The sequence below is a fragment of the Hyperolius riggenbachi genome, chromosome 12 (assembly GCF_040937935.1).
Source record: "Hyperolius riggenbachi isolate aHypRig1 chromosome 12, aHypRig1.pri, whole genome shotgun sequence".
NCBI lineage: Eukaryota > Metazoa > Chordata > Amphibia > Anura > Hyperoliidae > Hyperolius > Hyperolius riggenbachi.
The window spans coordinates 27909948-27926521 of NC_090657.1; the positions used below are offsets into that span (position 1 = coordinate 27909948).

The 16574-nt window shown below is 47.4% G+C and overlaps 1 protein-coding gene across 4 annotated transcripts in view; it reads left to right on the forward strand.

Moving 5' to 3' along the window:
- The window catches only part of PLCD3 (phospholipase C delta 3), a 172395-nt gene that overhangs the window by 108845 nt on the left and 46976 nt on the right, over positions 1-16574 (forward strand). For all 4 annotated transcript variants that reach the window (XM_068263207.1, XM_068263206.1, XM_068263205.1 and 1 more), the window contains 2 exons: positions 1366-1495; positions 9988-10213. In XM_068263207.1, coding sequence (XP_068119308.1) covers positions 1366-1495; positions 9988-10213 — 356 coding nt within the window. The remainder of the gene's footprint in view (positions 1-1365; positions 1496-9987; positions 10214-16574) is intronic.

Genomic DNA, 16574 nt, shown 5'->3' on the forward strand with positions numbered 1-16574 from the left:
AGTGGGCGGCCATCACTGCACTTCTGCCCGCCCCAGGAGAAGAGGATGGCAACAATAGTTCCACGCCGCAAAAATAGTACATTAAAGTGGCACTACAGCGAAAAACTGTAAAATTTAAAATATGTGCAAACATATACAAAGAAGAAGTGCATTTTTTCCAGAGTAAAATGAGCCATCAATCACTTTTCTCCTATGTTGCTGTCACTTACAGTAGGTAGTAGAAATCTGACTGAAGTGAAAGGTTTTGGACTAGTCCAACTCTTTATAAGGGATTCCCAGGGATATATTTATTTTCAAAAGGACTTGGTGAATGGCAGTTGCTCTATCCCAACTGCCAAAAAACCGTGTAGGGAGCAGGGAAGCTGGACAGCATCATTCTTTAAATCCTTTTTCAGGAATATCTTTATAAAGAATAAAAGCCTTGCTGAGAATCCCCTATGGAGAGATGGACTAGTCCAAAACCTGTCACTTATGTCAGATTTCTAATGCCTACAGTAAGTGACAGCAACATAGGAGGAAAGTAATTGATGGCTCATTTTACTCTGGAAAAAATGTACTTCTTATTTGTATATGTTTGCACATATTTAAAATTTTACAGTTTTTCGCTGTACTGCCCCTTTAATTATTTATAAGAATGGCATTCAGAAAGCAATAATTTGTTTATATATTACTTATTGTTGCGCATAGCAGGGTCGGACGGACGCGCACACGACTAAAAGACGCTCATGCGCTTCAAACCGTGCACGAGCGGAGGAAAGGGAATTCCCGCTCTGTCAGCCGCTCTGAAAATGAAAGCAGAGAGGCTGCAGCGCCATATTTAGGGACTGTTAGAAAAGACAGCATCGGCCATACAGCATAAAGAAAGGCTGAGGAGTGGAAAAACATGATTAAAACAATTATTTCATATTTACAAAGATAATTACTTCAATTAAATAGTAATGGTTTAGGTTTCCTTTAATTTTGTATAGAGTGGAGAAAGCCTGAAATGCCGGTCAGGTTTTTATTGGTGTCTATGTGCCCGCTGGAGAGACTTCCTGCTCTCAGCGAGCCTAGCACTGGGATGGAAAGTGAGGGACCTGTGCTCGGTGGGTATACAGACAGCAGTACAACTTTATTTACACTTTAAAAAAAGTTTCTACCTGTATATCCATTAGACAGGTTTCACTCCACTTCCTGTTGTCTGTTATCCAGTCACTGTAACAGGAAGTGAACCAAATCTGTGCACCCGGAATTCAATCCCCAGTAATAATCTATCGGGGCTTGTGACCCTTCCCAAATCACAGCATAAAATCTGGGCTGTATGTGTGTGTTCAGTTAACATGTCCCTCTGCCTCCTCTGCATTCTATTCCTTGACTGAGCTGTATCTGGATTCGGGATTATCTGCATCAGGCGGACAGAGATGGAGACGAGAAGATGAGTTTTCAGGAAGTAAAGGCCATGCTGAGGATGATAAACATTGACATGAATGACATGTACGCCTACTCCCTCTTCAAGGTGACATCATCGCTCTTTCCTTCTATGTTTATATGTGTTCATTAATGCCAGCATTGCGTAACACCATCGTGCCTTGTGGCATATGCATTCTATATTATTTATCATGCATCATTCCTGAATGTAAACCATGCTGTGTTCATAGATGCCGGAGTCCTCAGGTAATGCTTATATTCCTTATCGTCTGCTGGAGTCACGTCAGGTAATGTGTTAAGAATCATTTGACATAACCCAAATGAATTCTTTTCCAGATCTGAGCAACACCAGTGCCATTTTATAACCATGGTAGCACAGCTCTCCAAATATCTTATAGCTTAAAGTGAACTCGAGGTGAGAGTGATATGGAGGCTGCTATATTTGTTTTCTTTTAACCTCCCTGCCGTTATGATTATTTCCAGATTAGGGTCTAAAAGCCATGCAGGTTTTTCACAAGCTTTTAGACCTTAAAAACAAGGGAAGAAACCTACCACAACGCAAGAAGCTCCTGCATATAACTCGGGTAGGATATTACCACTCTGAGCTGCGGATTTCCGTCCCAAGCCTGACTTGGGGTCACCGCTAAGGAGTTTAAACAATATCAGTTGCCTGGCAGTCCTAATAATCTATTTGGCTGCATCAGTGACTGAATAACACCAGAAAGAAGCATGCAGCTAATCTTGTCAGATCTAACAATATTGTCAGAAACGCCTTGTCTGCTGCATGCTTGTTCAGGGTCTATGGCAAAAAGTATTAGAGGCCGAGGATCAGCAGGACAGCCAGGCAACTGGTATTGCTTAAAAGGAAATAAATATGGCAGCCTCCATATAACTTTCAACTTGGGTTCACTTTAAGAATGCAACCTCACCACTATATGCTTAATTTTATAGTAATGATATTGTAATTCTCCAGATATTAGTTGTTTAACAAGTGTGATCTCTTTGCATTAATCTATTAATATTATGTGGGAACTGGCCCAGAGCATTTTTAATGTGACCATTCAGTGATCACTGTGATTGGCTCACAAAATAGCTGTTTGAATCGCTTTTAAAGAGAAGCTGTACTGTCCGATTTGTGTCTGGTCACTGTGATCTCCTGGATCCCTCTTGGCCGTTTCAGACGCTCCCTGTCTTGATCCTGGCTTTTAATTGCCAGTTTTAGGCAGTGTTTACAAACAAAAAACATGGCCGCTAACTAGGAAGTGATGTATTTGTATGTATACACATATATATATCATGTTACAGTATAGTAGTATACTACAAGTTTTTATTACATAGTGAATGTTTTGCACTCCAGTCAGGGATTCTCACAGTTTCTCAGCATGGGCAGCTCCCTTCCCCCTCAGACAAGCTGAAATTCAGAGCAGAGACCTGTCTGTGAGGGATAAACAAAGCGCACACACAGAGCCTGGAGGGACGTGCATAACTTCTCCCTATCACAGCAGAGGCAGTGCATTCCTCTCTAATTCGACAAAGCTTGACAAAGAAAAGAAGATTAGATACATTACAGAGACAGTGCAACTAGAAAAGGCTGCAGTAATCCAGAGCACATTAGAACAGGTATAGGAACTTATGGGATAGAAGAAATAAGGCTGAAAATTTTGTTACAGAATCTCTTTAAAGCGATTTACGATTTTTTTCTATACCTTGTATAGAAGCACAGTGGCTCCGAAAATCGTACAGGACCCGCGTCTGCGATTGGAAAAAAAAAAGCTCTTCGCTTCTGTGAAAACATTCACATCGGCTTTCATTACGCAAGCGCTTTTACGGCTCTTTCAGAAACGCTAGCGATTTAAAATAAAAACTCAAAACGCTCATAAGTGTGAACCAGCTCTGACAGCTTATGACTGCTGCTTCCCAAATAGAAGTGATTAGTGTGTGGATATAACCCTTCACCAGCCATAATTCCTGGAGGTGTGACATAAGCATTCTCAGAATATAACAGAACGTTGTGCAGCGTCAGCCTCTGATGGAAGCAGGAAGCTGTAAAGTTAATTTTACAGGGCACCAGAATAGGTTACATCTACCGACTTTCATGACAGCTCAGATCTCTTTCCTCCGGCACGGTGTACTTGGCTGGAAATATGCTGCAAGTTATTGAAGAAGTCACACCGGCTATTAGGTGACAGCTTGATTTATAGACTGGCCAAGCAGCACCGGTACTCTTTCTGTCTCCGAGCTTCCCGAGAGGGTATAAGAAATAGAAATGATGGATATGTATCATACACGCTGGCACAGCTGCTGCATTACTGAATCTCCCTGCTATCCCATAATAACATATCATTAGCTCCAAACTAGGCTGGTACCCACCACAGCGCTGCTGAAATACTAAGTCTCCCTTCTCATCTATAATAACGTATTATTACGGCCGTGCTATCTTGGTTCCCACCAAGTGCATATTACAGGTTCCCTGGCTTTCATGGATAGCATTTACTAGCCCTCCTCTGACCATTCCTGTAGAATTATGCTCTGTAGCTGTGGTTGCTTTGGCAGAGGTGACCGACTAAAATTAGACTTCACAAGTGGCACACGCCCATTCACTGTGCAATGCTTGAGCCCCTGCCAGGGACAGTTGCAAAGCAAGCAGCATATAAACTGCTAGCACTTTGCCTTTATAAAGATTGTTTGGTAAGGCAAACGGCAATGTGCAGAGTGGCTTAAATCTTACCAGCCAATCAGAAGTCGCTTCTGATTATCACTGCATTGAAGTAGAATTAGTTGCACTGGGCTAACACTTCAGTAGCCCTTTGCACAGACCTATGGACTAACTGCATAGGTGGAGTTTATGAACCGGCGCCATACAGTCTTCTGACCTCATATGTACAACCTGAAGAAGGAAAACACCCAGGGGTTACCTATAGCAGCAAACTAGAGGTTTGTTTTTACTTTGTCCGCTGCATGAGACTTATGCTGGGTACGCACGATGCGATTTCCCGCTCGATCCGCGGGATCGATCATTTCCGACATTTTCGATCGATACAGCCATCGATTTTGCATGTTAACCACTTGAGGACCCACCCTTTACCCCCCCTTAAGGACCAGCGCTGTTTGTTATGATCTGTGCTGGGTGGGCTCTGCAGCCCCCAGCACAGATCAGGGTGCACATAGAGCGATCAGATCGCCCCCCTTTTTTCCCCCCTATGGGGATGATGTGCAGGGGGGGTCTGATCGCTTCTGGCTTCAGGCATGTTGCGGGGGGGGGGCACCTCAAAGCCCCCCTCCGCGGCGACATTCTCCCCCCTCCCTCTCCTACCTGCTCCCCCGGGAGATCTGGGCTGCACAGGACGCTATCCGTCCTGTGCAGCCAGTGACAGGACGTCCCCTGTCACATGGCGGCGATCCCCGGCCGCTGATTGGCCGGGGATCGCCGATCTGCCTTACGGCGCTGCTGCGCAGCAGCGCCGTACAAATGTAAACAAAGCGGATTATTTCCGCTTGTGTTTACATTTAGCTTGCGAGCCGCCATCGGCGGCCCGCAGGCTATTCACGGAGCCCCCCGCCGTGAATTAACAGGAAGCAGCCGCTCGCACGAGCGGCTGCTTCCTGATTAATCAGCCTGCAGCTGGCGACGCAGTACTGCGTCGCTGGTCCTGCAGCTGCCACTTTGCCGACGCACGGTATAAGCGTGCGGTCGGCAAGTGGTTAAAGTGGATCCGAGATGAACTTTTACCCATTGCATAATTGTGTTCCTTTCCTATTGTTTATAGGGCATTTCTCAAGCCAAATACTTTTTTGTTTTTGTTTTAATACTCTAATCCACTATAAACTAAACAAGCCACGCCCACAGGTTTTCAGAGAGCCAAGGCATTTTCAGACATTAGCAAGGGCTCATGGGAGCTTAGTCTGGGCAGGAGGAGGGGGAGGTATTACTAGCCAGAGATTTCAGAGGGGGAGGAGGGAGGAGGGGGGATTAGGTTTTTTTTTTTTTTACAGGCTGAGTGCTCAAGATACGGATAAGCCTGCCTCTGTGTAATGTTTACAAACAACATGGCTGCAGTCATTGTATCACAGGAAGAAATAATCATTTTCTATTAAAGCTGTTTGCAGCTAGATTTGCTGTGTAAACGATCTAAACTTTAGCTAAGATATATAGACAAGTTACTTGTTATAGTTAGTTTTTCATCTCGGATCCGCTTTAAGTATGCAAAATCGATGGCTGTATCGATCAAAACCCGATCAAACATGTCAGATTAATCGATTGATCCCACGGATCGAGCGGAAATCGCATCGTGTGTACCCAGCATAAAGGACCATTGTGAAAAAAAAATGTAAATACATCTCTATGCATACATATAAGAAATGCATTCTTCCCAGAGTAAAATGAGCTATAAATTATTTTTCTGCTATGTTGCTGTCACTTTCAGTAGGTAGTAAAAGTCTGACACAACTGCCAGGTTTGGTTCTAGCCCATCTCCTCATGGGATACTGAGTATTTCCTTTATTCTTTACAAATGTACTCCCTGGAAAGGATCTATGCAAAGATGTCAGCTGTCCTCTATACCTACTTGCACACTATTTTGGCAGTTGAACAGAGCAACTGCTGCTCGGTAAGTGATATGGAAACAAAGAAAACTCTGAGAATCCCCCATGAGGAGATGGACTAGTCTGAAACGTGTCAGTTCTGTCAGGCTTTTACTATCTACTGTAAGTGACAGCAACATAGGAGAAAATAAATGTATAGCTCATTTTACTCTGCAACAAAAGACAGACACAATGTACATTTTTTCCAGTCTGTGTCCGCATTTCCCTTATGCTGGGCATACACGGTACGTTTATGCGCCGGTATCGAGCCAGTGGCTCAATGCCGGCGCATCACCGCTCGTCCGCGCGGATCGATTCCCGCTCGTTTCCGCGGGCATGCCTTATCAGCCGCTCGATTCCCCGCTATTGTCCGCCCGTGGGGATCGAGCGTGGAATCTATCCGGCGGGTCATGGACCTGTCGGATATTATCAATCGAGCCCATCAGCGGCTCGATTGATAAGGAAACAAACGCGCAGTAAGTGAACTTCTCTTAGGGTGGCTGTGATTTATTTATTTTAGTAGCTTGAGAAAGATTTACATTTGCATTACAGTGTCTCCACTGGAGGGCTGCATAGTAATTTGTCCCAAATTAAATAAGTTAAATCACTGAAAGGTGAAGTGTGCTATTAATTAAAGAAAACCACTAGCTTGGACATGTAAGGACACGCAGGTACACAGGTGACCGCTATGGTCTCTACAGAGGGAAAAGTGTGCCAACACTGACATCAACCCCCGGGGTGAAGGAGGGTGTTAAATCAGCTCCTGGAGGGGCAGAAGTGTTTTTCTTTCAAGGTTATTGTTCTGATGATTATCTTTTAGAGCAGAGAGTAAGTTCTGAGTTCTGGTCTGCTTTAAGGTATTTCCTTCAATGGCATAGAGCTGTGATGCTCTAATTTGTCACAGCAGGTAACACTTTATGATAGACTAGCTGACCTAAGCCCATTTCAAAACGGGCTCTAGTTCTGTCTCTGCGCACCCGCCCACCGCGCACGCATGCCCCTTTGCTCTGTCCTCCCCTGCAGTTCGCGCATCACTCCCACTCTCTGCGTCCCTGCACATGAGCAGTTGCGCAGAGCACACACACACACCCACACCGACATCTACACACACACACACACACACACACACACCTATACACACACACACACACACACACACACCTATACACACACACACACACCTATACACACACACCTATACACACACACACACACCTATACACACACACCTATACACACACCTATACACACACACACCTATACACACACACACACACCTATACACACACACACCTATACACACACACACACACATCTATACACACCCACATCTATACACACATCTATACGCACGCGCACACACACATCTATACACACCCACACCCACATCTATACACACATCTATACGCACACACACACACACACACCTATACACACACACACACACACACACCTATACACACACACACACACACACACCTATACACACACACACACACACACACCTATACACACACACACACACACACACCTATACACACACACACACACACCTATACACACACACATCTATACACACACACACACACACATCTATACACACACACACACACACATCTATACACACACACCCATACCCACACACATCTACACACACACCCATACCCACAAACCCCCACATCTACATACACACACACACATCTACACACACACATCTACACACCCACATCTATACACACACACACACACACACACACACACACACACGTGGTGTGGTGTGTATAGTGTATACACACCACACACCACACACACACACACAACCCCTGGGACACAAAGACACAGGGGTTTTATAGAGGATTGTGTTTGCCAAGTACCTCCCATTGTGATTTATTGAAACATTTCTAAGTGTACTCCATAACTGTATGAATGTTTTCTAAGCATTAGCCTATGCTTTAATTAGCTAGAAAAATATTGTTTATGGTTTTCCTTTTAGCGTGATTTATAACTTTTAATTCCCAAGACTTCCTACATTGAATTTAGTACAAGACCTTGAAGTATCCCCTGGGCCCAGCACGATTAGCCCTGGATAATGCAGAGTAGAGAGACATGATGTGGGCACAGGAGGAGGTATGTCCAGCATTTATTAGATTGAATAGAAGGTCCAACCAAAGCGACATGTCCCGTCTATTCCAGGGGTGTCCACACTTTTTAGGTCAAACGCCATATCATCATTCATGAGAGTGCTAAGGGGCCGAACCAGCAAAATGAAACACCATTTTTGATTGCCATTAGATAATCTATGCCTGTGACATTTTTTCAAAACATTTCCACAGGAAGTAACACATATACTGTGTGTAGTTAGCATGTCCCTTGCAGCATGCAGGCATAGTGCTACTAGCATAGTGGCAGCTGCTAACCAGTGGCTGTTACTGCTGCTGGCACAGTGTCAGCTGCTAATCAGTGGCTGTTACTGCTGCTGGCATAGTGGCCGCTGCTAATCAGTGGCTGTTACTGCTGCTGGCACAGTGGCAGCTGCTAATCAGTGGCTGTAACTGCTGCTGGCATAGTGGCCGTTGCTAATCAGTGGCTGTTACTGCTGCTGGCACAGTGGCAGCTGCTAATCAGTGGCTGTTACTGCTGCTGGCATAGTGGCCGCTGCTAATCAGTGGCTGTTACTGCTGCTGGCACAGTGGCAGCTGCTAATCAGTGGCTGTAACTGCTGCTGGCACAGTGGCAGCTGCTAATCAGTGGCTGTAACTGCTGCTGGCATAGTGGCCACTGCTAATCAGTGGCTGTTACTGCTGCTGACATAGTGGCAGCTGCTAATCAGTGGCGGTTACTGCTGCTGGTACAGTGGTGGCTGCTAATCAGTGGATGTTACTGCTGCTGGCACAGCGGCCGCTGCTAATCAGTGGATGTTACTGCTGCTGACATAGTGGCCGCTGCTAATCAGTGGCTGTTACTGCTGCTGACATAGTGGCGGCTGCTAATCAGTGGCTGTTACTGCTGCTGACAGCTGCTAATCAGTGGCTGGTACTGCTGCTGACATAGGGGCGGCTGCTAATCAGTGGCTGTTACTGCTGCTGGCACAGTGGCAGCTGCTAATCAGTGGCTGTAACTGCTGCTGGCATAGTGGCCACTGCTAATCAGTGGCTGTTACTGCTGCTGACATAGTGGCAGCTGCTAATCAGTGGCGGTTACTGCTGCTGGTACAGTGGTGGCTGCTAATCAGTGGATGTTACTGCTGCTGACATAGTGGCCGCTGCTAATCAGTGGCTGTTACTGCTGCTGACATAGTGGCCGCTGCTAATCAGTGGCTGTTACTGCTGCTGACATAGTGGCGGCTGCTAATCAGTGGCTGTTACTGCTGCTGACATAGGGGCGGCTGCTTATCAATGGCTGTTACTGCTGCAGACATAGTGGCGGCTGCTAATCAGTGGCTGTTACTGCTGCTGACATAGTGGCCGCTGCTAATCAGTGGCTGTAACTGCTGCTGGCATAGTGGCCACTGCTAATCAGTGGCTGTTACTGCTGCAGACATAGTGGCAGTGGCTACTACTGCTACAGTAGTGACTGATAACCTACAGGGGATGATACAAGGTGGCCCCTCCATGTGGCACCACAGCTATGGCCTATGAGCTGCATGGAAATAACATTTGTAGAGAGCTTTGGGGGTCACCATGAAAAGCTTGGTGGGCCGCATTTTTTCCCCCAGTCTGGACTTTGGCAATGCCTGTTCTATACCATCTAACAAAGACTAATCATACTTCCTCCTGTGCCTACGCCAAGTCTCTCTACTCTGCATATGAATACTAGTGTTGGCTGTACGGCATAATGATGTGTATAAATCCATATAATACTCTGACCACTGTTCGAGTCCTTCAGTGCTGGTTACCTATTTGCTCTTACAAAAATGTAATGCATATTATGCACTGACGTCTCTGATCTAAAGTGATGTGTTCTAATGCAATGTGATGTTTTTGCGTCTCTTGTGTGTAGAAGTGTGACCGCTCCAACACGGACAGGCTGGAGGACTGCGAGATCGAGGAGTTCTGCACTCAGCTCATGTCCCGACCAGAGCTGGAAGAGATATTCCATCACTACTCAGGAGAGGACCGAGTACTGTCAGCAGAGGAGTTACAGGAGTTCCTGCAGCATCAGGGGGAGGAAGCCACCCTGGAGAGGGCCCGGCAGATCATTCACCAGTACGAGCTCAATGAGAAAGGTCAGTTTGTAGCCATTGGTTACTTGTGGTTGGACAGAACAGAAATCTTGTGTGTTGGATAGCTTTAGCTGTGTGTGCCTGAGGGCAGCTATACAATGCTGTCTGCATTGCAGCGCTATAAAATGCCTGTGCCTTTCATCTCGTCACTATAAAGCTATATACACAACTTAGATCTCAAACAGGCATTTGTGATAGTTTTATATGAAAATCTGGAGTCTGTGCAGGTATCCCACGTTGGTGGCTTCCCCTTCAGTTGTCATTGGTGGCTTCCCCTTCAGCTGTCATTGGTGGCTTCCCCTTCAGTTGTCATTGGTGGCTTCGCCTTCAGTTGTCATTGGTGGCTTCGCCTTCAGTTGTCATTGGTGGCTTCGCCTTCAGTTGTCATTGGTGGCTTCCCCTTCAGTTGTCATTGGTGGCTTCGCCTTCAGTTGTCATTGGTGGCTTCGCCTTCAGTTGTCATTGGTGGCTTCGCCTTCAGTTGTCATTGGTGGCTTCGCCTTCAGTTGTCATTGGTGGCTTCCCCTTCAGTTGTCATTGGTGGCTTCCCCTTCATCTGTCATTGGTGGCTTCCCCTTCATCTGTCATTGGTGGCTTCGCCTTCAGTTTTCATTGGTGGCTTCCTCTTCAGTTGCCATTGGTGGCTTCCCCTTCAGTTGTCATTGGTGGCTTCCCCTTCATCTGTCATTGGTGGCTTCCCCTTCATCTGTCATTGGTGGCTTCCCCTTCAGTTGTCATTGGTGGCTTCCCCTTCAGTTGTCATTGGTGGCTTCGCCTTCAGTTTTCATTGGTGGCTTCCTCTTCAGTTGTCATTGGTGGCTTCCCCTTCATCTGTCATTGGTGGCTTCCCCTTCATCTGTCATTGGTGGCTTCCCCTTCAGTTGTCATTGGTGGCTTCCCCTTCAGTTGTCATTGGTGGCTTCCCCTTCATCTGTCATTGGTGGCTTCCCCTTCATCTGTCATTGGTGGCTTCCCCTTCAGTTGTCATTGGTGGCTTCCCCTTCAGTTGTCATTGGTGGCTTCCCCTTCATCTGTCATTGGTGGCTTCCCCTTCATCTGTCATTGGTGGCTTCCCCTTCATCTGTCATTGGTGGCTTCCCCTTCATCTGTCATTGGTGGCTTCCCCTTCAGTTGTCATTGGTGGCTTCCCCTTCAGCTGTCATTGTTGGCTTCGCCTTCATCTGTCATTGGTGGCTTCCCCTTCATATGTCATTGGTGGCTTCCCCTTCATATGTCATTGGTGGCTTCCCCTTCAGTTGTCATTGGTGGCTTCCCCTTCAGTTGTCATTGGTGGCTTCGCCTTCAGTTTTCATTGGTGGCTTCCCCTTCAGTTGTCATTGGTGGCTTCCCCTTCAGTTGTCATTGGTGGCTTCGCCATTAGTTTTCATTGGTGGCTTCCTCTTCAGTTGTCATTGGTGGCTTCCCCTTCAGTTGTCATTGGTGGCTTCGCCTTCATCTGTCATTGGTGGCTTCCCCTTCAGTTGTCATGGGTGGCTTCCCCTTCATCTGTCATTGGTGGCTTCCTCTTCAGTTGTCATTGGTGGCTTCCCCTTCAGTTGTCATTGGTGGCTTCCCCTTCATCTGTCATTGGTGGCTTCCCCTTCACCTGTCATTGGTGGCTTCCCCTTCAGTTGTCATTGGTGGCTTCCCCTTCACCTGTCATTGGTGGCTTCCCCTTCACCTGTCATTGGTGGCTTCCCCTTCACCTGTCATTGGTGGCTTCCCCTTCACCTGTCATTGGTGGCTTCCCCTTCAGCTGTCATTGGTGGCTTCCCCTTCAGCTGTCATTGGTGGCTTCCCCTTCAGTTGTCATTGGTGGCTTCGCCTTCAGTTGTCATTGGTGGCTTCGCCTTCAGTTGTCATTGGTGGCTTCGCCTTCAGTTGTCATTGGTGGCTTCGCCTTCAGTTGTCATTGGTGGCTTCCCCTTCAGTTGTCATTGGTGGCTTCGCCTTCAGTTGTCATTGGTGGCTTCGCCTTCAGTTGTCATTGGTGGCTTCGCCTTCAGTTGTCATTGGTGGCTTCGCCTTCAGTTGTCATTGGTGGCTTCCCCTTCAGTTGTCATTGGTGGCTTCCCCTTCATCTGTCATTGGTGGCTTCCCCTTCATCTGTCATTGGTGGCTTCGCCTTCAGTTTTCATTGGTGGCTTCCTCTTCAGTTGCCATTGGTGGCTTCCCCTTCAGTTGTCATTGGTGGCTTCCCCTTCATCTGTCATTGGTGGCTTCCCCTTCATCTGTCATTGGTGGCTTCCCCTTCAGTTGTCATTGGTGGCTTCCCCTTCAGTTGTCATTGGTGGCTTCGCCTTCAGTTTTCATTGGTGGCTTCCTCTTCAGTTGTCATTGGTGGCTTCCCCTTCATCTGTCATTGGTGGCTTCCCCTTCATCTGTCATTGGTGGCTTCCCCTTCAGTTGTCATTGGTGGCTTCCCCTTCAGTTGTCATTGGTGGCTTCCCCTTCATCTGTCATTGGTGGCTTCCCCTTCATCTGTCATTGGTGGCTTCCCCTTCAGTAGTCATTGGTGGCTTCCCCTTCAGTTGTCATTGGTGGCTTCCCCTTCATCTGTCATTGGTGGCTTCCCCTTCATCTGTCATTGGTGGCTTCCCCTTCATCTGTCATTGGTGGCTTCCCCTTCATCTGTCATTGGTGGCTTCCCCTTCAGTTGTCATTGGTGGCTTCCCCTTCAGCTGTCATTGTTGGCTTCGCCTTCATCTGTCATTGGTGGCTTCCCCTTCATATGTCATTGGTGGCTTCCCCTTCATATGTCATTGGTGGCTTCCCCTTCAGTTGTCATTGGTGGCTTCGCCTTCAGTTTTCATTGGTGGCTTCCCCTTCAGTTGTCATTGGTGGCTTCCCCTTCAGTTGTCATTGGTGGCTTCGCCATTAGTTTTCATTGGTGGCTTCCTCTTCAGTTGTCATTGGTGGCTTCCCCTTCAGTTGTCATTGGTGGCTTCGCCTTCATCTGTCATTGGTGGCTTCCCCTTCAGTTGTCATGGGTGGCTTCCCCTTCATCTGTCATTGGTGGCTTCCCCTTCAGCTGTCATTGGTGGCTTCCTCTTCAGTTGTCATTGGTGGCTTCCCCTTCAGTTGTCATTGGTGGCTTCCCCTTCATCTGTCATTGGTGGCTTCCCCTTCACCTGTCATTGGTGGCTTCCCCTTCAGTTGTCATTGGTGGCTTCCCCTTCACCTGTCATTGGTGGCTTCCCCTTCACCTGTCATTGGTGGCTTCCCCTTCACCTGTCATTGGTGGCTTCCCCTTCAGTTGTCATTGGTGGCTTCCCCTCCATCTGTCATTGTTGGCTTCCCCTTCAGCTGTCATTGGTGGCTTCCCCTTCAGCTGTCATTGGTGGCTTCCCCTTCAGTTGTCATTGGTGGCTTCCCCTTCATCTGTCATTGGTGGCTTCCCCTTCAGTTGTCATTGGTGGCTTCCCCTTCAGTTGTCATTGGTGGCTTCCCCTTCATCTGTCATTGGTGGCTTCCCCTTCATCTGTCATTGGTGGCTTCCCCTTCAGTTTTCATTGGTGGCTTCCTCTTCAGTTGTCATTGGTGGCTTCCCCTTCAGCTGTCATTGGTGGCTTCCCCTTCAGTTGTCATTGGTGGCTTCGCCTTCAGTTGTCATTGGTGGCTTCGCCTTCAGTTGTCATTGGTGGCTTCGCCTTCAGTTGTCATTGGTGGCTTCCCCTTCAGTTGTCATTGGTGGCTTCGCCTTCAGTTGTCATTGGTGGCTTCGCCTTCAGTTGTCATTGGTGGCTTCGCCTTCAGTTGTCATTGGTGGCTTCGCCTTCAGTTGTCATTGGTGGCTTCCCCTTCAGTTGTCATTGGTGGCTTCCCCTTCATCTGTCATTGGTGGCTTCCCCTTCATCTGTCATTGGTGGCTTCGCCTTCAGTTTTCATTGGTGGCTTCCTCTTCAGTTGCCATTGGTGGCTTCCCCTTCAGTTGTCATTGGTGGCTTCCCCTTCATCTGTCATTGGTGGCTTCCCCTTCATCTGTCATTGCTGGCTTCCCCTTCAGTTGTCATTGGTGGCTTCCCCTTCAGTTGTCATTGGTGGCTTCGCCTTCAGTTTTCATTGGTGGCTTCCTCTTCAGTTGTCATTGGTGGCTTCCCCTTCAGTTGTCATTGGTGGCTTCCCCTTCATTTGTCATTGGTGGCTTCCCCTTCATCTGTCATTGGTGGCTTCCCCTTCAGTTGTCATTGGTGGCTTCCCCTTCAGTTGCCATTGGTGGCTTCCCCTTCATCTGTCATTGGTGGCTTCCCCTTCATCTGTCATTGGTGGCTTCCCCTTCAGTTGTCATTGGTGGCTTCCCCTTCAGTTGTCATTGGTGGCTTCCCCTTCATCTGTCATTGGTGGCTTCCCCTTCATCTGTCATTGGTGGCTTCCCCTTCACCTGTCATTGGTGGCTTCCCCTTCATCTGTCATTGGTGGCTTCCCCTTCATCTGTCATTGGTGGCTTCCCCTTCATCTGTCATTGGTGGCTTCCCCTTCAGTTGTCATTGGTGGCTTCCCCTTCAGCTGTCATTGTTGGCTTCCCCTTCAGCTGTCATTGTTGGCTTCGCCTTCATCTGTCATTGGTGGCTTCCCCTTCATATGTCATTGGTGGCTTCCCCTTCATATGTCATTGGTGGCTTCGCCTTCAGTTGTCATTGGTGGCTTCGCCTTCAGTTTTCATTGGTGGCTTCCCCTTCAGTTGTCATTGGTGGCTTCCCCTTCAGTTGTCATTGGTGGCTTCGCCATTAGTTTTCATTGGTGGCTTCCTCTTCAGTTGTCATTGGTGGCTTCCCCTTCAGTTGTCATTGGTGGCTTCGCATTCATCTGTCATTGGTGGCTTCCCCTTCAGTTGTCATGGGTGGCTTCCCCTTCAGTTGTCATGGGTGGCTTCCCCTTCATCTGTCATTGGTGGCTTCCCCTTCATCTGTCATTGGTGGCTTCCCCTTCAGCTGTCATTGGTGGCTTCCCCTTCAGCTGTCATTGGTGGCTTCCCCTTCAGTTGTCATTGGTGGCTTCCCCTTCATCTGTCATTGGTGGCTTCCCCTTCACCTGTCATTGGTGGCTTCCCCTTCACCTGTCATTGGTGGCTTCCCCTTCACCTGTCATTGGTGGCTTCCCCTTCACCTGTCATTGGTGGCTTCCCCTTCACCTGTCATTGGTGGCTTCCCCTTCAGTTGTCATTGGTGGCTTCCCCTCCATCTGTCATTGTTGGCTTCCCCTTCAGCTGTCATTGGTGGCTTCCCCTTCAGCTGTCATTGGTGGCTTCCCCTTCAGTTGTCATTGGTGGCTTCCCCTTCATCTGTCATTGGTGGCTTCCCCTTCAGTTGTCATTGGTGGCTTCCCCTTCAGTTGTCATTGGTGGCTTCCCCTTCATCTGTCATTGGTGGCTTCCCCTTCATCTGTCATTGGTGGCTTCCCCTTCAGTTTTCATTGGTGGCTTCCTCTTCAGTTGTCATTGGTGGCTTCGCCTTCAGTTGTCATTGGTGGCTTCGCCTTCAGTTGTCATTGGTGGCTTCGCCTTCAGTTTTCATTGGTGGCTTCCTCTTCAGTTGTCATTGGTGGCTTCACCTTCAGTTGTAACATGATTGGCTGATGCTCCTGCTTGCCTGCAGTGGCTGGATAGTGTTGATTCCAACACAGGAGACCTGGGTTAAAATCTTGGCTCTTTGTGTTCGGTAAGCCAGCACCTTTTCCGTAAGTAGACCTTGGGCAGGACTCCCTAACACTGCTAATGCCTATAGAGCGCATCCTAGTGGTTGTTGCCAAAGCGCTTTGAGTCCGCCTAAAGAAAAGCGCATTATAAATGTTATTTGTTTTGTCTAACCCCGGACTCCCATTCCCTTCCATAGAACAGAACACACTACCAGCCGGTAGCCGAGAAGTGTGTCTGTACAGTGAACATTTCTAAAATGCCTCCTAAAACAATCAGAAACAAATGTATCGGGTAATAATTTTTTGAGTCTTAAGGTGGCCACACACCATAATCTGAAATGATTTCAATAAAAACGCTCTGTTGTAGGGAAAACTGTCAATCTACCCTACACCATTCAATTTTCATATAAATTAATTGGAGAATCCAACACTCCCGATCGTTTATCGAATTAAAAATTGGAAATTCAGTCAGATTTCTCGAACATATGAAAAAAAAACACCTTTCGACATTTCTGTACAAACGATCGCATTTATCAAATTGGAATAAACGTGGATCATAAAATTGTATGGTGTGTGGCTACCTTTAGATGTAATCTAAAGCCCCGTAGATATATAAAGGCTATGGTGGTATGTGGAAGCATGAACCAGCAGCCCTAAACACTGCTGTGGATTTTTTAGTTTTTGCTCATCCCATTCTAACCAGTATGGTTATGATTATTATGCGTTATTA